This window comes from Electrona antarctica (assembly GCF_951216825.1).
Source record: "Electrona antarctica genome assembly, chromosome: 7".
Lineage (NCBI taxonomy): Eukaryota > Metazoa > Chordata > Actinopteri > Myctophiformes > Myctophidae > Electrona > Electrona antarctica.
This window is the reverse complement of record NC_136812.1, coordinates 46,360,615-46,385,731: the sequence shown is the minus strand read 5'-3', so window position 1 is coordinate 46,385,731 and position 25,117 is coordinate 46,360,615. Positions and strand designations below refer to the sequence as shown.

Below are 25,117 nucleotides of genomic sequence, written 5' to 3'. Positions count from 1 at the left end.
CAATAGCACAAACTTTGGCATGCTACTAGTCCTACATACTTACACCTAGAAACCCCATTCAAACCTATTTAGGTTCATCTTACGGTGGACATGTTTGCCTGAAAAGGAATCTTTGAAATGTTTCATCGTTTTAGAAATATAGTGCTTTCAAATTTGAGACATTTACAATGGGGCTCAATGGCAGATATTGGCACGTCAAAAAAGCACTTTCACCTAGAAACTCCATTCACACTTTTTATAATTCAGCTTTCTGTGGAGACACATGCTGGAACTTTTTACTTTGAAATGTTTTGTAGTTTCTGAGTTATTTAAGTTAAACGCCCAATGCATTCCCAATGGCAATAGCACAAACTTTGGCATGCTACTAGTCCTACATACTTACACCTAGAAACCCCATTCAAACCTATTTAGGTTAATCTTACGGTGGACATGTTTGCCTGAGAAGGAATCTTTGAAATGTTTCATCGTTTTAGAAATATAGTGCTTTCAAATTTGTGACATTTACAATGTGGCTCAATGGCAGATATTGGCACGTCAAAAAAGCACTTTCACCTAGAAACTCCATTCACACTTTTTATAATTCAGCTTTCTGTGGAGACACATGCTGGGACTTTTTACTTTGAAATGTTTTGTAGTTTCTGAGTTATTTAAGTTAAACGCCCAATGCATTCCCAATGGCAATAGCACAAACTTTGGCATGCTACTAGTCCTACATACTTACACCTAGAAACCCCATTCAAACCTATTTAGGTTCATCTTACGGTGGACATGTTTGCCTGAAAAGGAATCTTTGAAATGTTTCATAGTTTTAGAAATATAGTGCTTTCAAATTTGAGACATTTACAATGGGGCTCAATGGCAGATATTGGCACGTCAAAAAAGCACTTTCACCTAGAAACTCCATTCACACTTTTTATAATTCAGCTTTCTGTGGAGACACATGCTGGGACTTTTTACTTTGAAATGTTTTGTAGTTTCTGAGTTATTTAAGTTAAACGCCCAATGCATTCCCAATGGCAATAGCACAAACTTTGGCATGCTACTAGTCCTACATACTTACACCTAGAAACCCCATTCAAACCTATTTAGGTTCATCTTACGGTGGACATGTTTGCCTGAAAAGGAATCTTTGAAATGTTTCATCGTTTTAGAAATATAGTGCTTTCAAATTTGAGACATTTACAATGGGGCTCAATGGCAGATATTGGCACGTCAAAAAAGCACTTTCACCTAGAAACTCCATTCACACTATTTATAATTCAGCTTTCTGTGGAGACACATGCTGGAACTTTATACTTTGAAATGTTTTGTAGTTTCTGAGTTATTTAAGTTAAACGCCCAATGCATTTCCAATGGCAATAGCACAAACTTTGGCATGCTACTAGTCCTACATACTTACACCTAGAAACCCCATTCAAACCTATTTAGGTTAATCTTACGGTGGACATGTTTGCCTGAGAAGGAATCTTTGAAATGTTTCATCGTTTTAGAAATATAGTGCTTTCAAATTTGTGACATTTACAATGTGGCTCAATGGCAGATATTGGCACGTCAAAAAAGCACTTTCACCTAGAAACTCCATTCACACTTTTTATAATTCAGCTTTCTGTGGAGACACATGCTGGGACTTTTTACTTTGAAATGTTTTGTAGTTTCTGAGTTATTTAAGTTAAACGCCCAATGCATTCCCAATGGCAATAGCACAAACTTTGGCATGCTACTAGTCCTACATACTTACACCTAGAAACCCCATTCAAACCTATTTAGGTTCATCTTACGGTGGACATGTTTGCCTGAAAAGGAATCTTTGAAATGTTTCATAGTTTTAGAAATATAGTGCTTTCAAATTTGAGACATTTACAATGGGGCTCAATGGCAGATATTGGCACGTCAAAAAAGCACTTTCACCTAGAAACTCCATTCACACTTTTTATAATTCAGCTTTCTGTGGAGACACATGCTGGGACTTTTTACTTTGAAATGTTTTGTAGTTTCTGAGTTATTTAAGTTAAACGCCCAATGCATTCCCAATGGCAATAGCACAAACTTTGGCATGCTACTAGTTCTACATACTTACACCTAGAAACCCCATTCAAACCTATTTAGGTTCATCTTACAGTGGACATGTTTGCCTGAAAAGGAATCTTTGAAATGTTTCATAGTTTTAGAAATATAGTGCTTTCAATTTTGAGACATTTACAATGGGGCTCAATGGCAGATATTGGCACATCAAAAAAGCACTTTCACCTAGAAACTCCATTCACACTTTTTATAATTCAGCTTTCTGTGGAGACACATGCTGGGACTTTTTACTTTGAAATGTTTTGTAGTTTCTGAGTTATTTAAGTTAAACGCCCAATGCATTCCCAATGGCAATAGCACAAACTTTGGCATGCTACTAGTCCTACATACTTACACCTAGAAACCCCATTCAAACCTATTTTGGTTCATCTTACGGTGGACATGTTTGCCTGAAAAGGAATCTTTGAAATGTTTCATCGTTTTAGAAATATAGTGCTTTCAAATTTGAGACATTTACAATGGGGCTCAATGGCAGATATTGGCACGTCAAAAAAGCACTTTCACCTATAAACTCCATTCACACTTTTTATAATTCAGCTTTCTGTGGAGACACATGCTGGAACTTTTTACTTTGAAATGTTTTGTAGTTTCTGAGTTATTTAAGTTAAACGCCCAATGCATTCCCAATGGCAATAGCACAAACTTTGGCATGCTACTAGTCCTACATACTTACACCTAGAAACCCCATTCAAACCTATTTAGGTTCATCTTACGGTGGACATGTTTGCCTGAAAAGGAATCTTTGAAATGTTTCATCGTTTTAGAAATATAGTGCTTTTAAATTTGAGAACTTCAGAATGGGGGTCAATGGCAGATTTTGGCAAGTAAAGATTTGAGTGGGGTTTGAACACATAATCTCCAGATCATGCAGCCAGTGTGCTAAGTCACTGATCTACTTGCTATCTGCCACAACACAGTCTGCTGTTCCCTTTGATTACAACATTGATACAAAAATAAAATACAAAAAATAAAAAAACAGGAGACTTGTCTATTGTTTCTTTTGCTGTTGTTTATCTCTAGACGTTTGAATGTTTATGAACCACAATGGAAACAAGTCTCTGGCTCTTCTGTCATTATCTATTCGGCCTTTTAAGAACAGCATGCACAGTGGCTCACTGGGTACAGAGCCTGCCTGGGAATCAAGAGGCTGCAGGTTCAAGTCCTGGCTCTGACATAGTGTCCCAAAATCATGAAAATATGACTAAATATATTATGCCGTCCCAAACCATGGACTATAGTATGTCGTTTTTTCATGATTTTCATCTTTTTTTCAAATAGTCCAAAATCACGAAAAACGACATGCTATAGTATGCCGTCCAAAAAAAATTATAACTTTGGCATGCTATTAGTCCTACATACTTACACCTAGAATCCCCATTCAAACCTATTTAGGTTCATCTTACGGTGGACATGTTTGCCTGAAAAGGAATCTTTGAAATGTTTCATAGTTTTAGAAATATAGTGCTTTAAATTTGAGAAATGTATAATGGCAGATAGTGGCACGTCAAAATCACTTTCACCTAGAAACTCCATTCACACGTTTTATAATTCAGCTTTCTGTGGAGACACATGCTGGAACTTTTTACTTTGAAATGTTTTGTAGTTTCTGAGTTATTTAAGTTAAACGCCCAATGCATTCCCAATGGCAATAGCACAAACTTTGGCATGCTACTAGTCCTACATACTTACACCTAGAAACCCCATTCAAACCTATTTAGGTTCATCTTACGGTGGACATGTTTGCCTGAAAAGGAATCTTTGAAATGTTTCATCGTTTTAGAAATATAGTGCTTTCAAATTTGAGAAATTCAGAATGGGGCTCAATGGCAGATATTGGCACGTCAAAAAAGCACTTCACCTAGAAACTCCATTCACACTTTTTATAATTCAGCTTTCTGTGGAGACACATGCTGGAACTTTTTACTTTGAAATGTTTTGTAGTTTCTGAGTTTTTAAGTTAAACGCCCAATGCATTCCCAATGGCAATAGCACAAACTTTGGCATGCTACTAGTCCTACATACTTACACCTAGAAACCCCATTCAAACCTATTTAGGTTCATCTTACGGTGGACATCTTTGCCTGAAAAGGAATCTTTGAAATGTGTCATAGGTTTAGAAATATAGTGCTTTCAAATTTGAGAAATCTATGATGGGGCTCAATGGCAGATTTTGGCACATCAAAAAAAATCACTTTCACCTAGAAACTCCATTCACACAACCTTAGTGATCTACTGGTAGACCTGTTGGGCACCCCTGCTCTACATGGTGGGAGTTGACTGGAATCAGCCTACCCTCTCCTGGCACAGAAAAGCTGGTAGCAGATCTTGTTCATGTTTTTCTTTTGACACAGTTCTGTTGACACATCCCAAGTCTGGCCAAGTTGTTTGATTATCTCCTGAGAATCAGGGGTTTTCTTCAATAACCTCAGTGCATTCAGTTTTCCACGGCCAGCAAAGGCACTTGCAGTGTCACATCCTGTAAATGCGTGTAGCGCAACTAGACAAAGCAAGGCCTAGCTTATTGTCTATGTCCACAAACCATGTGCGGTTTTGTGTACCACGCTTCTGATAGATAGGACAAGGGATTTGTTTTTGGAAGGCTAAACAGAGAACCATAACATCAGGATCTTCAGAGTGTATTTGTGTGTGTGTGTGTGTGTGTGTGTGTGTGTGTGTGTGTGCGTGTAAGTTAAGTCTAGTTGTGTCATGTGTCATCCTCATTTACATTAATTTATATAGTCCTACTTTTATTACATGTCTTCCTGAGTTGAGTCGTGCGTTGGGGTACAACATTGAGTTTCAGAGTTTCTGACTCTTCAATAATAAGTAGCCTTGCCGAGACATGAGGCCCATAGGGCAGGAGCCTACAAGCCTACAAGTACACGCCCTGGACATGTTGCTAGTATGTCGCAGGGACTTACCCCCAATCCAACCCTTGATGCTGAGTGTCAGGTCCATTATTTAGGGGAGGCACTGGGTCCCATTTTTAGAGTCTTTGGTATGACCCTGTCGGAACCCCCGACCTCCCAGTCTCAGGGCTGACACTCTAACCACAAGGCCACTGAGCTGACTCTTCAAACTAATATAAATGGTTTCATTCTACACTCTCAGGAGTTAAATTATTGAATTGAAGTCTGAATGTAGAAGAATTGTTATTTTGATCAACATTTCCCTGCTATCAGTGGCGGCCTTATATATGTTTCAATCGTTTCAATTGAAACAGGCCTCGAGCCTCCAGGGGCCTCCCAAAAGCAAAAATATATATATATTTTGTTTTTGTAAAAAAAAAAATAGTAGTAGTAGTAATAGTAGTGATATTGCATTGCATCGCAGCCTTCCAATCAGCCTTGTCAATTATTTGGCCTCATCCTGTACGTCCACTTACCACTAGTTGGCAGCAGCTAATAATAACTACAGGTACTTGACCTGTCATGTCACATTGACCTGTGTTGTTTGGTTGTAATTGTTCCCACTTCCCAGTGTTTGCACTCACTGCACTAGCAGCGCTGAGAGTTGCGATTGCATCATTGTATATAAAGTAAAATGATTGTTTTATCAAGCCGATTTTGTGTATTTTTCTACTTGGCTGTGCTGTATGGTGTTCATGCTTTGAAGTCCGATAATACACACTGACACACCAAAAACAAAAACGTTTTTTTTATTATAATTTTATTATTAAAATTAAATTATGACGTCATGAACGGGGCCTCCCGATCCTTAAGGCCCCCCCTGACTGTTATCTGGATGGTACCACATCAATACAGCATGGAATTGTGGACAATGGACAACATTTTATTCAATGACAACAAAATATTCTATGTGGGTTGAGATTTCCTAGTCATGTGACGCCCCAATCACCCATATTCAGGACAGCTGAGACACCTGGCTGCTGATTGAATAAAAGGGAGCCACACCCAGCCATCAGAGTAGCTGGCTGGCTTTGTGTGTTCCTGGTGGTGTGTTGGTGTAAGGGTGTCATTGATGGTATGCAGTATTATGGTCTCACTCTCATGTGTTTTTCCTAAATGTGAAGTTATGAGCAAAATCTGAGTGTTCCTTATCTTGCAGGCATCTGGAATCCCACCCTGGGGTAGGCTGTGTTATTCCCCCCACCTGTTGGCCTATACTGCTTTGTATGCGGATTTGCATGCAGAGCTGCTGGTATGTTAGCTCCTGATCGTTAGTGGCTTGCTGCCCCATGGACCAGGGAGTACTGACTGCGTGGCATCTCCACGCCATAGCCTCGTATGCGAACTAGATCGCATGTGGTGCTGTTCATCTCCTGTTGGTTTGGTGGTGTGCTTCATTGGACCAGAGCGCTGATGACAGCATGGCTTCTCATTGCCTAGTGTGGCATTCTTAAATCTGAGGTAAAGGGCTGCCTATTGTATTTTTGTTTAAACTGTAATGATTATTTATTAATATTGTCCTTTTGTTTTATTAGGAGGAGGGGCTGCCTCTGCTGTTTTTGTCCTTTGTAGTCTGGTGGCTCTGTGTCCGGGCCTAAGTGACCAGGGGCCTATTTCACGAAACTTGGATTAGCGATTAAACCTGGATTTAACAGATATCCTGGTTTATTATAGCCTGGATCTGTGATTAACCGGTTTCATGAAAGCTGGTTAATCTTGCCAGATTAACTTGGCCAGTTAACCTGGATATGTTGAGGCTTGATTCGGTTTCATGAAAGCAATGCCACATTAGTTTCCATGGAAACTAATGCTTTGGATTTAACCTGCTCCGGACCAGGCTAACAGCCAGGTTTAACCTAATCCTGATGTCTTTACTGTTCATTCAGTCAAACTGATAACAAACCAATGATGTTTTCCACACTTATTCAATTCTTATGGGTTTATGTTGCCTTATTTTTATCGGTCTGCATTAAAGGACTAATTTAAGCACTATATAAAATCAAAGAACCAAAATATATAGGCTGCACAACATCATGACAGTTTGTGAGCTTGTAGATCAGCTACTTTTGGTGAATGTTCCCCAGAATAGGTTTGCTGTCGTTCAAGTGGTTAAGAAGAATTATTCAATTATATTTTTTTATTTTATTTTTGTAAAAGTGAAAACCACTAAATATTACCATTACGCATTGTTTTACAACATATTACCATTGTAACGTTTCACCCACTATTGAACCCACAGTTCACCTGTCTGGACAACAACCCCCTTCCCCAAAGGTAGCTCCCTCAGAGGAGGGATTTATGGCCAAATATCACAATGCGACAATATCATTATGCTTACAATATTAAGAATTCTGTTTTAAGTTAATAGTAGTGGTAAAATGTAAACTATATTTGTGGGGTAGTTAATCATTCAGTCTATCCACTATTGAGAGTATGTTCTCTCTTTAATTACAGCAGCAGTATTTATTTTAGAAGCTTAAGTCCTTGTATCAGTAAGTCTTGAATAGATTAGTAAAGATACTGAGATATACAGAAGGGGGCAGTAATGCAACTATTAAGGATGCAAACTGCCATAATACCCCATGAAGAAGAAGGATCAGTAAATCTGTGTTCCACCAAATGGGTCTAGAGACAAAAAGCCAGGCTGTCTATTCAGCCAGTCTTTATGATCCTGGCTCGCTAAATCCGCCCATTCTAAGCCTTGCTTGGCTTTAGTGGAACGGAATAAACCAGGCTGTACAGAACAGGATTTAACAAGCCTGGTTTTGGCTTAAATCCTGGATTAGTTATTCCAAGTTTCGTGAAATAGGCCCCTGGTCGCAATTGGCGTAGTCTGGCTCTGTTCCCCGGCCTTAGTCAACAAGTTTTGGGTCAGAGGCTAAATGTCATCAAATGGTGGTCCGTAAATGTAGAATAAATAATGAAAAAAAGGTTTGAAAACCACCGCCCTAGAAAGTAGACACCATGAAGTGTATAGACACTCCCTGAGCAGGCTTCAAGCGTGCTCTTTAAAACCGCCGCCGCTGCTGATTTTCATTTGTTTTATTTTGTACATGTTTTACCCCTCCCCGACACTATTCAGAGCAATTTATTGTCTCCACCAGGCCAGATGGCCAAAAGCCAGCTACTTTGTTTTCGACCCTGTCCGTCCGTCTACGTGGGTGTCCATCCGTGTGTCTGTGAGCAGCTAATCTTCTGCTACGCGGCCCTCACACCTACGCCTATTGTGTCATTGGCAGCTTTGTCTGAGTACCCGTCTGTGCCTTGTTCCCATATAAGGAGATATGTCTACCTGTCCCTTTATGCCCATATATGGAGATATCTGTCAGTTCAAGTCCCTTTTTGCCCAGTCTGATGAGTGAGTGAGTGATGATGTCATGGCCACACGCAACACTGACATCATAGATGCCGACATCACAGTATTGACATCACAGACTGGCCTCCAAACCTTATTAATATAATTGCATAAAAGTGATCCAGACACAAAGGAGCCAAGTGGAACCCCATATTTAGGCAATACTGACATCATATTTGATGATCCACTGATTATGACTAAAAAGCTGTCGCACAGAGTTCCAGAAAGTCGCAGACGGCAGCAAGACGTTTCCGCGTCCCTTTTGCTGAGGCACGGGCGGTGACCGAGACGACTGCAAACCTGTAATAATGAGCTCCACGGAGGAAGCAGCACTCCGCACCGATCTGTGCAAATCCACAAACCCATACGACACCGTCCAGGCCCTGCTTGCGTTCAGTCGCAGGGACGTGAGGGCAGGGAGCATCGCGGGCGTCATTCGGGTCCTGGCGGAGCATCACCACAAGGAGACGGACACATCCGTGAGGCTGAAGATTGCCTCCCTCCTGGGCCTGCTGTCCAGGACCCAGGGCTTCAGCCCCGACTGCGTCGTCGACACCGTCATCAACACCCTCAACAACGAGAAGTCCCACCAGGTTCTGGCTCAGCTGCTGAGCACTCTGTTGACCATAGGTTCACAGCTCCCCGACAGCCCTGCCATTAGGCAGAGGCTCGTAGAGGTGGCCTGCAAGCATCTGTCGGATACGTATTTTGGCGTGAGAAAGAAGGGCTTGGAGCTCTTGGGGTGTCTGGGCACTGTGGACAAACCTCCTCTAGCCAAAGGAAACAAAGGACTGGGCACGTCTGGGGGCATAGTGAGCATCATCAGCAAATGCTTTGAGGACCAGGACCCCAGAGTGCGCACATCGGCCATCAAAGCCATGCTTCAGCTGAAGGAGAGAGGAATGAAGATTAGCCAGATCATCTATGAGCCGGCCTGCAGGTCCCTGTCTGATGACTATGAACAGGTGCGTTCCGCAGCAGTGCAGATGGTCGGGGTGCTCAGCCAACTCTACCCAGAACACAGCGTACCCTTCTCATCATCCAGTGAGGGGATCCGTCTGGTAGACGACTCATTTGGGAAGATCAGCCACATGATCAGCGACGCGTCCTGGATGGTCAGGGTGCAGGCGGCCAAAACGCTGGGCTCCATGCTGCAGGTCAGTCCTCATTTTCTGGAGCAGACCCTGGACAAGAACCTGATGACAGATCTCCGCAAGAAACGTACAGACCACGAGGTAGTCAGGGACCTGTATACCACCGGGGAGTTCTCCTCGGGCAGGAGGTGGCGAGCAAGAAAAGAACCAAGAACCGAGAAGATGGACAAAAACACTGTTTACCTGATTGACTCAGGGGCCTGCGGGGCCTTCGTCCATGGCCTGGAGGACGAGATGTATGAGGTGCGTATCGCGACAGTGGAGTCATTGTGCCTTCTGGCACGCTCATGTCCCAGCTTTGCCGAGAAGTGCCTGGACTTCCTGGTGGACATGTTCAATGACGAGATTGAGGAAGTGAGACTCCAGTCCATCCACGTGCTGAGAGAGCTCTCCACTCATGTGACGCTCAGAGAGGACCAGCTGGACACGGTCCTGGCCGTTTTGCCTGACTCGTCGCACGACATCCGGGAGGCCCTGCACGAGTTGCTGTGTCACACCAACGTCTACACCAAAGAGTGCATCCAGCTACTCCTACGGGAGCTACTCAAAAACCTCAAGAAGTATCCTGACGACCACGACGCCGTCTGGAAGTGTTTGAAGTCGGTGGGAGAGCGCCACCCGACCCTGGTTCTGCCCCTGGTCCCGGAGCTGCTCGAAACGCACCCCTACTTAGATACGCCCGAGCCCAACATGGATGACCCAGCCTACATTGGTGTGCTGGTGCTAGTGTTCAACGCAGCCAAGTCCTGTCCCACCATGCCGGCCCTGTTCTCCAAACACACATTCAAGCACTACGTCTACCTCAGAGACAGCCGGTCTCACTTGGTACCCCCGTTAAGCTTACCAGGCAGGAAGCAGGTATATGGTTTGGAGTCGGCAGACTCCAGCGGAGGGTCAGGTGCCGTGGAGTCCAGCCAGCTGTTCCTCCAGCAGAGCCTGAATCGATTCAGCACCATCCAGAACCTGACGGCGCCGGGAGCACAGGACCCGCTGACCTTCACCATCCGAGACCTCCACAGGCTTGGCGAGCTACAGCCAGAGCTGGCCGGAGCCGCCGACTTCACAGCCACATACCTCGGCTGTCAGCTACTGCTCATGAAGGGCCTGCAAGAGAGGCTGTGGAACACGCCTGTCCTTCTCATCCTCCAACAGTACGTGTCTACGGTAACCGCATTAATAGGACAGATCATGGAGGAGACATATAAACTGGAGTTTTTGTACAGCGGGTTGGACAGGACACAGATGGCCACAATACATCACGTTCGTCTCCAGGCAAGGGCATTGCAGCTGATGCTTGATGCACGCACCGGACAAGGGATGGACTCTCTCGTCAAAAGCTGCGAGAGGTTTGTTCAGGAGGTGGACTCTTTTCAAAGGTCGTTTTCCACAGAGCTGCCCGACTTGCAGGAGAGTTTCGTTGGAAAGCTGTTGGACCTGACGCCCCGACTATCTTCCCGAGGGCCGGTGGAGCAGGTTAACGTTGTACAGAGCACACTGAGTCACAGTGGGCTGCTGCATCCACAGCTGCCACCGCACATCCAGCGAGGGACGGTGGCGGCCATCGCCGTCAAGCCGATGGGGAAGTCGGACAAACCTGTGAGGTTCGTCGCGGGCCTGGTGGTGGCGCTGGACATTGATGCCACGCTGGAACACGTCCAGGACCCCCTGAATACCGTTAAAGTCCAGGTGCTGTATCCAGACGGTCAGTCTCACGTGATCCAACCTACGCCCGGGGACTTCAGTAAGACCGGACCGAACCGACACAGACTTATGTCAAAGGTCCACCTGTCCATGCCGTCATGGGCCGAACCGTGTCAGATTGAGCTGTGCCTCCTCCTGGCCTACAGCACCGAGAGGCTCCCAGCACCGGAGGGCGCCATAGAGGGTGTCATCGCCCTCAGCAAGCCTGTCAAAGTTTGGATGTGGCCCAATTAAACCTGCCAAACACTCGCTGGAAGTGAACAGGTCGTGTCAGACAGAGCACACGCTACACAGAATAACATGCAATAAAGGCAAAGCAGTCGCCTGTGAAATTGAAGGACAACTTCAGCCATATTCAACTATCCTTCATATAAACGGTCTTCACTAATGCTCATTAGAAGACGGCACCATTTTTGTCTACTCTGTCTGCGTCTCAGCGGAGGGCTGTGGACAGTTCAGAAACCCGCCAACCAGTGACATCATCGATGGGAATTCCAAGCTAATAGAAACTTTAAGCTTTCTATTCCTGGAAAGTTGGCATGCTATAAGCCATTGTATTTGTGTAAAATAAAAAATGTGAAATCTTGATGCCAATGAAGATGTCACTGGTAGGCAGGTTTCTGAACTGTCCACGGCCCTCCTCTGAGACACAGACAAAGTAGACAAAAATGGTTCAATATTATCATAAGCATTAGTGGGGACCAATTACGTGAAGATTATGTTGAAAATGGGTGAAGTCATCCTTTAAAAGAGGCACTGTAGAGGAGTATCATCAAGGACATGCACCACCCCAGCCATAAACTTGTGAGCAGTTTGCTATATTATATTGTTGATTCTTACCTTTTTTCACACTTAAAAAGTAAAGGTCGTCTCCCCTGCTCTCAGATGTATTTACATTTTAACGGTCAAGACAATCGAAGCAATGGCTTTAAACAAGCTATTAAATCGCGTCTTGGCCACAGCTAGTCAATTGACATCTGCATGTCCAGCTCTCCTTAAGGTTGCGTTGGGAAAATATTAAAATACTATTTCTTGACCGCTAAAACATCTGAGACTGAGAGCATGGTACATGGTACTAGAAGTTGGGCACCAACATTACATTGTATTTGTCTTGGCTCCAAAAATAATGACTCTAGTTTTATATTTAATCCACATGCTGTCTTTGATTTGTTCAATGTTTTTGTATAGGGTTTTGTATGTGTGTGTATAGAGGGTATGCGCATGCATAAAGTGAATGGCAAATCGAGTGGCAAAGTGACTAGTGACAAAGTCAGTTTAACGTTGTTTAATGCAATCAGATAGGACCTTTCTGTTTGGATGTATGGGTTGTCCAGAAAGTATTTTTTTGCCACTTAGGTGTTCCTGCATAACTTCCTGGTATGATGATGATGTCACGTGCATACCGTTCTATTGGACCATTCATTAGTCACCTTTATGGTTATGTAATGTGTCGTCTGCATAATTATGGTAACATTGTTTTCCCTGATGTGAGCAAGTGGAGTGTGTACATGTTGAAAAGATGAGGCCCCCAATATAGCCTTAGGGCACTCTCTCGATTATACTGCCATGAGATCGGTTTGCACAGTCACATGTTTTAATTCATGGATGGCTGAAAGGTGTCCGTTTCCTGGGGTTCACATGCAAATGGATTCACAGACACAGAAACGGTCTATAGGCGAACAATTTAAAACACCTGCAGAACACAAATGCCTTCCATCACCACCACACAACCTTCTATTGGATTCTATTATGTTGGGTTCCACTAGTGTGAGACTGACAGGGTCTTTATTGAATATGTTTATATTAATAAAACCACACACTGGGAATTCACTTTAAATAAACGACACAGTGGAGTTAAATATTCCTTTTTATTCTAATCTAGGCAAAGCCCAAAGCGACAGCAGTAGGCCAACATGTATGCAATTATGTGGTATTGCATTAATCAGTGGGTCTCAACTGTTTCTTACTGCTAGTCCTCATTCATCAGGTCATGAACCCATAGCAACACATTCATTCATCTGTGACCCATGTGAAAATGTCTTGCGACCCACTTCTTGGGCCATGACCCGCCAGTTGAGAAACACTGATTATACAAATCAATGCGTATTTCAGCTGTCGGGCATGTTTGGAGGAGGCTCTGCAATGTTCTTCTGGTAGGCACACAGTTGAAATACGCCTGAAACAGAGAAGGAAATGGTTTGTTTTGATAGGTAAGTTTAAGTTCATGTTTAGCTATACCCTATTGTGCTGAATATCAAGACTACGTCTTTTTCCCAATGGAAATATCCTAAAGAACGGGGTCGTATTATAATCGGGGACTATAGACTATTTGACATTCAATGTTCTTTTTCCACAAATGAGTCTTGGAAAATGGGGTCGTCTTCTATTCGGCTATTGAAGTCACTGTCTTTTTAATGAAACCCATACAAAGGCCTGCAAATCATTGTTGCTGGTGGTTCTTGGGAGCTGGAAAGAGGGGAGTCCCACCTTTTGGGGGACTGCCCATAACTCCGACATCCCATTACTCCGACTACGTGGCTTTGTGTGCGGTTAGGGATAGAGTTAGGGATAGGGTTGGTAATGAGCAAGTCGGACCAATGTGGTGTCAAGATAATGGCACGGCACCAATTTTTGGTTGCATCTGGGGTTTGCCCTAGGCTGGCGTGTAACAATGGTGAATGGTGAAAGGTTTCACTTAAAAAGGTGTTACTATACTGCAAGTGTGCTGTAATATAAGTAGGTTGCAACTTTATTCTTCAATAATGTAGTATGCTTAAAACACAATAAAGTACTGGTCTTCCATTGTAGTCCTCACATACAAACAAATATAACAACTATATTAAATAAACACTTTTCATAACAAAATAAATCACATAATATCACGTCAATACTAAAATTCAATACAATACAACCTACATCAGCCATGATTGTGTTGACTGTTTATTATTTAAACGGTTTAAAGTCAGTTTGGTTGCAGTGTCCAGGCTGTTCCACTGGGTGGCGCCATTGAATGTGAAAGTTCAAGAGTCCTGAATTTATACAGCCACACATTTGCAATGCGAGACCCTACTACTATACACATTGGCTCCTTTTACACCAGGGTTGAACGGTCGTAACTGGAACCAAAAAAAGACTTGCTTCTTCTTGCCCTGAACTGGGAACCACTATTCTATTCACTGTTCTACAGGTTAGAAGATGCAGATGTGATATAATTTATAAACAATGGCAAAGGCAAGCCCAAAAAGGCAACTGGGGAAATCCTGCTCCCCAGCAGTGTGCTCTCTAACCACAATTGTTCTGCTTAAAACTGATGGAAATGCAAGCCCGGTTTGTGGCCGGTTCTGTGAAAGCACCACCGTTCCAAGAATCTGAACGGAACCAGTTCTAGAACCAAAGTTATTTTGTTGACTAGAGAAAAGCCTTTTTTTTTTCTTCTTTTTTTTAACACAGGATATAATCCTATGAATCGAGTGACCCTTGAGAAAAATACGGGTTTTTGTGGGTCTGTTCGCCTATAATAATGTGTCCTAAATGGAGAAATGGGATTAATAAAGGGTTTAAGTGGATAATACAAAAAAGTTGCAACCCCCCCCCCCCCCCCCCCCCTATAATAGGCCTATAGCAGAGGACCCCTAAGGCGGTGGTTCCCTACAGTACATCTGAAGACCCCTAGGTGGGGCACTGGTGCCCAAACCTTTCAGGACAAAAGAGACGCAAAAGAGTGATTAGACGTTTTCCCCGAGACCCAAACGAATGAAAATAGCAGCTCTACAAGCTTTGCGAGCTTGTACATCGGCTATGTTCACTACTTCTTAATAATTATAATTTTTATTTATGTCATTTATGTAAAATAGATTTGTTTGTTTGTTTGTTTAAAAAAATAATCATATTTTGACCCATACAAATTGATCCCTGGCCTGTCCAGGCACCTTGTCTGGTAAGCCAGCCTTTCAGCGTGTCGTGGGTTCGAGTCCGATCCCGACGAACTTTGCTGTGTGTCCTCCCCCCATCTCTCTCCCCTTTCCTGTCTACCTACTATCATCTGTCAAATAAAGGCAAAAAAAAGCCCCAAAGAATATCTATAATAAAAAAATCCAAATTGATCCGTGACACAAAGATGGGTCCCGACCCACTGTTTGGGAAACGGTGCCCTAGGACGGTGGCCCAGACCCCCTGATAAAGACACATGACATTGTGTTAAATCTGTGTCATCAGTGAAAGCCAAGATGATGGCCACCCAGCCAATGATATTAGGCCTTTACCTGCAGTGAAAGCCAAGATGATGGCCACCCAGCCAATGATATAAGACCTTTACCTGCAGTGAAAGCCAAGATGATGGCCACCCAGCCAATGATATAAGACCTTTACCTGCAGTGAAAGCCAAGATGATGGCCACCCAGCCAATGATATTAGACCTTTACCTGCAGCGAAAGCCAAGATGATGGCCACCCAGCCAATGATATAAGACCTTTACCTGCAGTGAAAGCCAAGATGATGGCCACCCAGCCAATGATATAAGACCTTTACCTGCAGCGAAAGCCAAGATGATGGCCTGCAGCCAATGATATTAGACCTTTACCTGCAGCGAAAGCCAAGATGATGGCCACCCAGCCAATGATATTAGACCTTTACCTGCAGCGAAAGCCAAGATGATGGCCACCCAGCCAATGATATTAGACCTTTACCTGCAGCGAAAGCCAAGATGATGGCCACCCAGCCAATGATATAAGACCAGGAGAAGCGCCAGTCGAGGAAACGCTTGCCGAAGAAAGTGACGGTCACTCCGGTGTAGATGGCCAGAGCCAGCAGGGCCAGGAAGCCTGAGCAACCGAGAACAAAATATTTCATTATCTTTTGAGGATTTTCTTTTCACCTCAATTTAGTCATTGTGCCTATTAATAGTGAGGACTATTGTCTTTGTCCAGTGGAAATCTCATTTGTCCTAAACTGTTACTTTTCAGGACTCAAATTAAAAATATATTAAATCAGATCTACAAGCTTGAAACGAGTCGCTTCGCGCCACGTTTCGAGCTTGTAGATCTGCTACTTTTGATACTTTTGTGTGACGCTGTAATATGATCAAGTAGGGTGTTAATTTAATTTATATTATACTTTAGCTATTGAAAAATAGCAGATCTACAAGCTCATGAACTTGTAGGTCTGCTATTTTTGAAAAAACGTGAAAATGTGCCTCAAATCTTTGCATATATATTGTTACAGAGTGAACATTTTAACTCAAATCTTTGCTTCTGGGGAGGTCCCTGGAACAACATATTTTCAGATAGGGGGGCGGAGGCATACTACATATAATTTTTGGGATCCTTGACATGAAATGTTGAGCACCACTGATACAGAAACATAAGGTTTTTCAGAAAACTTCGACGTCAGGCCTAAATGGGTTAATCCATTGAGACCTGGAACACATCCATGTCACGTTAGCGTTTAACCACATTAACCATTAACCCATTTTGGGGCGGGAACCCCTTTTGGTGTTTTAAACATTGTTATAATTTAGCTATTGAAAAATAGCAGATCTACAAGCTCATAGCGCGCCACCGAGTGGCGCGCTATGAACTTGTAGGTCTGCTATTTTTGAAAAATCGTTAAAATGTGCCTCAAATCTTTCCGAAAATTGTCATGATTTAGAAAACTTTTTTTATTTTATTTCGACGTCAGGCCTGAATGGGTTAACTGGGGGCAACCTGGAACTTTCTCAAGGACCGCTGGAGAGGTCTACGCGGACCCCACTTTGAGAACCAGTGAATTACAGATCCCCCACCACCTGGAGAGGTCTACGCGGACCCCACTTTGAGAACCAGTGAATTACAGATCCCCCACCACCAACCAATGGCCCCCTGCAGCATGCATTACCAGAGAGGACCAGGGCGATGCCTCCTGTTCGAACCCTCCTGCTCTTGGTGCCGTTAGCGAAGGCGCTCAGTCCCAGCACCACCCCGGCAAAGCAGCTCAGCACCGACAGCAGCATGAAGGCCCGCGTGGCGTCCCAGAATGCTGCGGGGAAAAAGCACACAGGTTACACCAAGCCCCCAGTAAGGCTATCCAACGTTGAAGCTACCACTACCTACTGGCGAAATGTGGAATTGCAGCACTTTCATGGAGGTAGACGGACGTGTGCGTAAGCCCTGGGACCTCAAATTTGAGGTCCGGGCTAGGCTAGGCTAATACTTCCGCTCGCTCGAGCCATTGAGTTATAATTGTACTTCATTGAGTCGGGTGCTTCAAAACACCACTGAGAAACTTCTATTGAAATGAATAGCGGGGGGGCGGGGCTAACGCTCCGGTTCGGTCTCTATCCTTGTATTACTCTATGGGTTACACGCTTTAGTATCACTGGCGGTTGAAAGTGGCAGTGTTGATTTTGACGGCAAATTTTGACATACACTAGTATAGTTTTAGTCATAGTCCTTTTGAATAAATGTGAAAAGACATCTGGAAAGTTTTTGTTTTTGGTCTAGTTTTAGTCGACTACATGTCATGCGATTTTAGTCGGAAGCTACAGTTGATTTTGTCAACAAAATAATATTTTGGCGGGCGTCGATGGTGTCGTAATGCCTGATTTTACACTTGGTTGCCTGCTGAAAATAGCCAATAATATTTTCAGAGCACACCCAAATGCAACTGAATCTCTTCTACACTAGTCCATCCCTAACATTTTAGTATAGTTCTTATTCGCTGACTAAATTGTAAATTAGAGTCAGAGTTAGACTCATCATAGCTTAGTTTTTGTTTAGTTCTTATTTCGTTTTTGTCAGTGGAAAAAGGTAGTCGGCGGACAGTTTTCGTCATGGTTTTAGTCGACGAAATCAACACCGCCCTCTCCAGCCCCACCAATAGGTTTCCCCTGGCTCACCGACAGTGATGGTGTGGGCGTGGCACTTGTGGTTGATGCAGAACCTCCAGAGTCCCTGATTGGCCGAGCTGCCCGAGTAGCGGTACTGCATCCAGAAGTCGGTTGCCGTGGAGACGATGAGGAGCACGAGTGCGGCCGTGCCACACAGCGTGCCCCCTCCTGCTAGGGTGTACAGCATCGAGGAGAGGCTCCGATGCTAGGCTAGCTGCTGGAACTACTGAACGCTAAAACCAGAGAGAGAGAGAGAGAGAGAGAGAGAGAGAGAGAGAGAGAGGTGGAAACCTTGTATGTCCAAAACTGTTACTTTCCAGGAAATGGAGAAAAAAAAGCGGCTGTGTTCCAATTGATACAATTAATTAGTTATTATTTCGTCTCAAAGCTCTTGTTAATGTTTTTTTAAATTGGTTATCTATACAACACACAGACACTCTTAACCATTTTATGAAACTTTTCTAAAACTAGCCCATCTAAAAGCTCACAACGACAAGCTTGTAGATCAGCTACGTTTGAGTGTGACTGTAGTATGATGAACTAGGCCTGTTTGGTGAGATTTCTCAAATTTGGCACAGTAAAATGGTGCTTTCATGTGATTGGTCCACCTGGTCACTGGGAATGTCACATGGTTTGAAAAGAAAAAGTGAACTGTGTGAGGTATTTTGTTTGGTGAAAGGTCAAAGTTCAGAGAAATGAATATGTGTGGATAACGGCTGTAATTACAACACCAGCACATTACATTGTCACTCTAAAGGCAGTTTGCTCACACCACCGTTTGGCAACCCCTGAACTACAGGGCATTAATGTTACGCAAAAGGATTTCCGCCTGGACCACTTGGAACCCCCTCAAGGCTCACTGGTGGTCCCCGGACCACTGGTTGAAAACCACAGCTCTAATCCAACCACAGGGTATGCAGTCATATCTTCTAACTAAATGCACCAAGTCTCTGTGCGTACGTACGTACGTACGTCTGTAATCCACGTAACTCGAGAACCGTTACGGAACGCGTGTGTCAAATTTGAAGTCGGTGGGGACCGACTTCAAATTTGACACATGCGTTCCATATTTGGGCATGCCTGACAAACTCCTCCATATATGGGCATAAAAGGGACACAGACATAATATCTGGATGGGGCATGCATTTCCAACTTGCATCGTTCCAAGTAGGCCAGTGCCCAACGGGCACCGCTGTAGAGGCTCCAACGGGCACCGCTCTATTAATCCATTGATACCTGGAACGCATCCATGTCACGTTAGCGTTAGCGTTTTAAACATTATGTTATATATAATTTAGCTATTGAAAAATAGCAGATCTATAAGCTCATAGCGCGCCACCGAGTGGCGCGCTATGAGCTTGTAGATCTGCTATTTTTGAAAAATCGTTAAAATGTGCCTCAAATCTTTCCGAAAATTGTCATGATTTAGAAAACTTCTTTTTTTTAAATTTCGACGTCAGGCCTGAATGGGTTAAGTCGAATGCCAAGGGCCCAAGAAAGGGGTGCAACTCCATCAGGCGGTGGATGGAGGTGGGGAGATGATGAGGTCTCCTGTCCTAAAGATCTAAGTCATTTTAAGTTGAACCGTGTGTAGCATTCATGTAACAACTTAAACCCTACATACTTTGGCCCACGTCAAAATAGTGAAAATGGCCAATCAAACCGATCGTAGATCTTCTATTTTCACCGGATGTTTACAGATTGTTGCCAAATCTTTAAACATCGTCACTGAATGTTGGGTGGCGGTGTTGTTGTCGACAAAGTACAGTACATTCCCCGACCAAGACCTCTCACCCGTCTCCCTGTGATGACCACATCAACAGCCACACAAAGTTGGTAAAACATGATCTCTTTTGGTTTTGATATTTCAGTTTCATTGTTTTCTTTTGTTAATATGAGTTACGGTATGTTGTAGTGATTATTATGTTTAATGTTATATGTTGTCTATTACCCTTTGTGTCAATAGTGGACTATTCTCAACTTCTCACCCACTATATGTTCCCCTCATGTCTCATTTTGGTTAGCTCAGTCTTGGTGTCAAGTTCAGTTTTGAGCCTAGAATTGAAGGTCTGACATATTTTTATTGGAAAAATAAAAGGAGAAAACTTTAAGAAAACGACACAATAGTACTGGTGTGTCTTTTTGCCGGCCAACTATGGTCCCTAGCTCCCCAACTAAACATCTAAGCCTGGTAGCTCATGTTACCCTCATGTTAGCCTATACTTCAGCACCATTGTACTGGCGAACACGCCACATGTCCCACCACCATTCAGTCAAACCAAGACTTTCACACCGTTGAAACCAACAAATTGGCCAAGGCCAGCAATGCACTTGACCCAAAAGGCCACATGCCAATGGAAGTGCTGATTAGGCTGTAGTGCAGGTTCCAAAGCCATTGTTTGCAACTAATTCCCCTCAGCGCATCGCACGCTAATCTTCTAAACCCCACCAATAGTGTCAGCATTGGTGCTCCTTCACCCGTGAGGCGAGCGCTGATCTCTCCATGCGCTGCTGTGTATGCGCAACAACAACTCAGGCTCAGAGACACAAACAAAACAAGATGAGATACATTTGTAGTCCTGATATTCCCTTGGGCGAGATGTTTTAGTCCATGGAAATGAAGACTCTTGCTGAAATGTTCTTCCACTTTGCAATGAAAATATATTACTTCTCTGTCTGTTTCTCTCTCTCTTTTTTACTTTAGGCATTGTGCAGAAACCCTTTTCCAATATGAATGATCAATCACACGGCGGTGGATCAGTGGTAGAGTGGCCGGCCGGATGGTAACCGCAAGGTCGCCAGTTCGAACCCGGGCTCCCCCAGAGTTAGTGTCCTTGAGCAAGACACTGAACCCCTAATTGATCCTGATGTGCTGGTTGGTGCCTTGCATGGTTTCCGCCGCCATCGGTGTATGAATGTGTGTGTGAATCGGTGAATGTAATGCACAATCTCTGTAAAGCGCCTTGGATAAAAGGCACTATATAAATGCACCATTTACATTGAGCCTGACATATGGGCACCACACAGTTTGTAAGCTATAGAAATATCAACATCCACCGAGAGATCAGCAGCTTATTCCTCATTTCTTCACAGATCTGCAAAATGGCCCGAAAGTAGTATGTTGAGATGCCAAACTAAGTCTACCACAGAATCCCCAAAAGCCAACAGCAAGTTAAGAAAATAAGAGTATTATATTTTGTTTCTGGAATACCTCTATATTGGTTTGCTGTCTCCTTCTCCGCGTCTGCCTTCGGGGATGCTGGCTGCTGGTTGTGGGGTCTATCCTTTTTAAGCCTGCTGCCACTGGCTGTTCATTGTCCAACCTGACAAAAGAGGGAATGATCCAGTGCAACTATGTGAATAATTCTAAATCCCTCTCACTCTACTCTTCTCTCTAGCTCTCTGGTTGCCGACAACCTCCCATCACCCCTCGCTCATGCTCTCTCCCCCTTCCTCTCTTCCCTAAACTCTTTGCACTCTGTTCATCTCTCCATCACCTGCCTTACCCCCCCCCCCCCCCCTCTTCTCTATCACCCTCACCATTCACTTCTTCCATGTCTAGAATGCATTTTAATTTAAGGACTTATAATCTGCTTATAACACTATATTGTTGCCGTTGGGCATGCCATGCATGAGCCTCTCCAATTTTTTTACTTTTTGTGTTTTTTCGATAATTAATCGTACTACAGCGTCACATGAAAGTATCAAAAGTGGCAGGTCTGCAAGCTTGAAACGCGGTTCTTAACGCGGCGCGAAGCGACCCGTTTTAACCCATTTTGGGCGGGAACCCCTTTTGGTGTTTTAAACATTACGTTATAATTTAGCTATTGAAAAATAGCAGATCTACAAGCTCATAGCGCGCCACCGAGTGGCGCGCTACGAGCTTGTAGGTCTGCTATTTTTGAAAAATCGTGAAAATATTTTTTTTTATTTTGAGGTCAGGCCTAAATGGGTTAAGCTTGTGGATCTGCTACTTTTATTGTTCCAATTTGAATCTTGAAAAGTAACAGTTTTGGAAATGTGAGGACAGAGACATGCGTATTAGTTAGAAGCACTCAGAAACACCATGGGGGCACGGTGGCACAGTCTGTAGCGCTCGCTGACCCCTCACAGCTAGAAGGTCATGCCGGCCTGCTCACTCCTCATGCATTGAAGGAAGCATAAGCTCAGTTTGTGGCTCTCCCCAGGCTTATTACATGGCTACTTGACCTGAGATCAGATTCTAAAAATGTCTTCTACATCCTGACAGTTTTCTGAAAATGTTTCTATGTCAGTCGTTCTTCGATTTTTCAAAAATAGCAGATCTACAAGCTCGTAGCGCGCCACTCGGTGGCGCGCTATGAGCTTGTAGATCTGCTATTTTTCAATAGCTAAAGCATAACATAATGCTAACACCAAAAGGGGTTCCCGCCCAAAATGGGTTAATACATAAATGAATACATTGACACAACTAAACGAGGTATTTCCTTGCTTGGTAATGAAAGTATTCCATAAGTGCTGCCACTGGCCGGCGTCTGCCCAGCTGCAGCACTGTCGGAAAACAAGGGAAGTGAGTTGATCAAATAGAGCAGTATCCGAAATCCATTTTCGGGTACTGCGTCGGCTATTATTACTCGCTCAAATGTTTTCAAAAACATTTTTGTGAGCATGAATGTTTAGCTGTAAATGACATTGCGTGTGTGTTTACATGGCTGTCATGTTGGAAACAGCAGTAGATCAAGCAGGGCACAGCAGGTGCTCCGAGGGTTTGATTAGGCATCGGTCTGTTATAAATCGGAGCGGTCTGTTATCAAGAAATAACAGACCGCTGAATTTGGCGATTGACCAATCAGAATCAAGCATTCAACCAAGCCGTGTAATAAAACATTATAACAATTGCATAATACATTCTAATTACTGTTATAATGCATTATGTTGTGATTATTAGTCACTGTAAGAGGCCATTATACGTTTTAAGTAAAGTGAAAAAATAATTCCATTAGAACTATGAAATACCAAACCTTTTTGCCTACACATCCAGGATGACATTACTGTACTTGAACAGTACACAAACTGTATTTTTGGGGCATCTTATTCATGTATATTTGGATATCATGCTCCATACTGTATCTTAAATCCATATTATGTTAAAGGAGAATTCCATGCTAGAAGGCTTTTTTACCTTTCTTTGTAGTCGTTACGTCCCCACCAAAGAGGTCCAGGTGTTTTTTTGTGCAAAAACTCCTTATTGACTATTTCCCCTACCATAAGCCCTCAATGAATTGCATTGAATTGAATGGGAATTGAATGGGGCTATGGGGTGTTGTGCTAATTCGCTTATTACCATCGAAATAAGTAGTAAAGTGTACCGCTTGGGATATTATTTACATTATGAAGAGAGGATATATACAAAAAAAAAAAAAATTCTGAGCGATGGAAATAAGCAAATTAGCACAACACCACATAGCCCCATTCAATTCCCATTCAATTCAATGCAATTCATTTAGGGCTTATGGTAGGGGAAATAGCCAATAAGGAGCTTTTGCACAAAATAACACCTGGACCTCTTTGGTGGGGACGTAACAACTACAAAGAAAGGTAAGAAAGCCTTTTAGTATGGAATTCTCCTTTAACTAGAAATTCAGATAAGGAGGTCTAGAAGACTAGAATCACACTGTACAAGAGCAGTTTTCATGGCACACAAAGTCATCTTTATTCTATCACTTCAGTACATAATCAGTGGTGTCACACACACTAAAATAAATAAAATAGAACCTTCTCTAAAGTGCAGCAATGTCGGCATACAGTGGGCATAGTATAACATCAGTGTTGAGAGATGTGCGTAACATAATTGTAGTTGACGTAACAAGACATACCGTTTAGCTCTCTACTATCCGTCAGGAAATGTCCCCACATTATAAGGCTTTAGTAATAATTAGGGCTGCAACTATCGATTATATCAACAAATGGAAAGTGAAAATATTCTATTATATATATTTTTTAAATAATCACTAAGTCGATTAGTTTGATTAAACACTCATTTCAAAATTAGTTGCGCAACTGTGGCACACACAAAATAGCCGATTCACGCACTCACTATGTGTCACGATACGATTTGGTTTATAATAATCGATTAAATCGATTATTTCCCGTGGTATGTCGGCATTGTCTTTCTTCAAACATCCAAGTGCATCAATGTCATCATTGTCTTTGTTTGTATATACAGTAGCAGTGGTTCTCAGCCTGTTCTGGATCAGGGCCAACTTGGAAATACATTTTCAGAGCACGCTTGTTTTAATAATCAGTCAATCGATTGTGTGTTGTGGCTTGCATAAATGGAACTAACGTATGCTTTAAGTTCTTACTTATAAATATCACAATGAAAACTATTTCATTGTGATTATTTCAAGATTTGAAAGAAAAGAATACCATTTTTTTTTTACATTAATTGAAAAAGTGTTTTGACAATTATTTAAGGGCCCCACTTGCAATATCCTCAAGGCCCACCAGTGGGCCCCAGCCCTAAGGTTGAGAACCACAGGTACCTTCACTCATAACACACACCCCAGAGGGTCAATTCTTTTGACTCAACAGGTAAATGGACACTCGGGATATTGCTATATAAAACTGACCATGCTCTTAAAAAAGAAGGTCATTTTCAACGTTCAAGTCTTTGTGTGCTATTGACCACATGCCATATTTGAGTGGTGTCTTTTTTCCCAAGAGTACACACTTAACCGTTTCTCCCAAACCAAAACACACTGCGCTGATGTTTCAAACAAAATCTATCTAACGTACATTGGACTCTCACTTTTGAACGAATTCACCCCTAGCAAAGCAACTTGCAAAGAGTTACTTGAAATTACAGTAGAGTACAATTAAAGACAGAGGCTCATTTACTATTCTTTCAGATAAGACAGTGTCCACCACTAGTCTAGGTGTCCCACCGGACACCAGGGTCTAAACGTCTAGGTGTCCCACCGGACACCAGGGTCTAAACGGCTAGGTGTCCCACCGGACACCAGGGTCTAAACGTCTAGGTGTCCCACCGGACACCAGGGTCTAAACGTCTAGG

The 25,117-nt window shown here is 43.1% G+C and overlaps 2 protein-coding genes across 2 annotated transcripts; one reads left to right on the top strand and one right to left on the bottom strand.

The window, feature by feature from the left end:
- Positions 1 to 8,650: 8,650 nt before the first annotated feature.
- LOC306926286 (integrator complex subunit 4-like) lies at positions 8,651 to 11,435 on the top strand (the record flags this gene model as incomplete). The annotated part of the gene is made up of 1 exon (XM_079505554.1): positions 8,651 to 11,435. The coding sequence occupies exon 1, from the start codon at positions 8,655 to 8,657 to the stop codon at positions 11,433 to 11,435; it is 2,781 nt and encodes a 926-aa protein (XP_079361680.1). The 5' UTR covers positions 8,651 to 8,654.
- Positions 11,436 to 13,293: 1,858 nt separating this feature from the next.
- Positions 13,294 to 21,368, bottom strand: lim2.2 (lens intrinsic membrane protein 2.2). The gene is made up of 5 exons (XM_079506881.1): positions 21,275 to 21,368; positions 18,073 to 18,296; positions 17,073 to 17,213; positions 15,887 to 16,021; positions 13,294 to 13,377 (listed from the first exon to the last, which is right to left on the bottom strand). The coding sequence occupies exons 2-5, from the start codon at positions 18,248 to 18,250 to the stop codon at positions 13,310 to 13,312; spliced, it is 522 nt and encodes a 173-aa protein (XP_079363007.1). The 5' UTR covers positions 18,251 to 18,296; positions 21,275 to 21,368; the 3' UTR covers positions 13,294 to 13,309.
- Positions 21,369 to 25,117: the final 3,749 nt, after the last annotated feature.